Source organism: Penaeus monodon, chromosome 31, assembly GCF_015228065.2.
Source record: "Penaeus monodon isolate SGIC_2016 chromosome 31, NSTDA_Pmon_1, whole genome shotgun sequence".
NCBI lineage: Eukaryota > Metazoa > Arthropoda > Malacostraca > Decapoda > Penaeidae > Penaeus > Penaeus monodon.
The window spans coordinates 24,325,182-24,325,703 of NC_051416.1; the positions used below are offsets into that span (position 1 = coordinate 24,325,182).

At 48.7% G+C, this 522-nt stretch overlaps 1 protein-coding gene across 1 annotated transcript in view; it reads right to left on the reverse strand.

The window, feature by feature from the left end:
* LOC119593124 (transmembrane protein 64-like) overlaps positions 1-522 on the reverse strand; it is a gene marked incomplete in the record, with an annotated part of 46,170 nt that overhangs the window by 29,729 nt on the left and 15,919 nt on the right. Inside the window, 1 exon segment of the mRNA XM_037942090.1 lies at positions 18-155. Coding sequence (XP_037798018.1) covers positions 18-155 — 138 coding nt within the window.

Here is a 522-nt window from a genome sequence, read left to right on the forward strand (position 1 = left end):
TCCTTAGGCCTACTTACAGCAAACACCGCATTCTGCAGCCCGAAGGGGATGGGCGTGAGGCGTGTGATGGCGATGACTTTGAAGGCCTGACTCCCGCCCAACACAGACAGAAGGGCGCGCAAGACTCTCGAAGTCATCACCCGTCGCTGGAGGAACTGGGGGGGTAAAAGGGGGGAGAGGTGATGACTGGTGATGACTGGTGATGACTGGTGATGGGCATGACATGAGAGAAAGGTGGTGAATGATTTTGGTGATGATCAGGGATGACTGGTGATGTGTACGGCATAAGCGAGAGGTGATGGATGATTTTGTGATGACTGGTGATGACTGGCGATGGTTATAGGAGAAGGGAAGAGATGATGCATGATTTTGTGATGACTTGTGGTGAGTGGTGATGGTTATGGCAATGAGGATATTATGACTGGGGACAGATTAGTGATGATCGGTGATGCTTATGATATAAACGAGAGGTGGTGAATGTTTTTGTGATTATTAGTGACTGGTGATGAATACGGAAAAAAA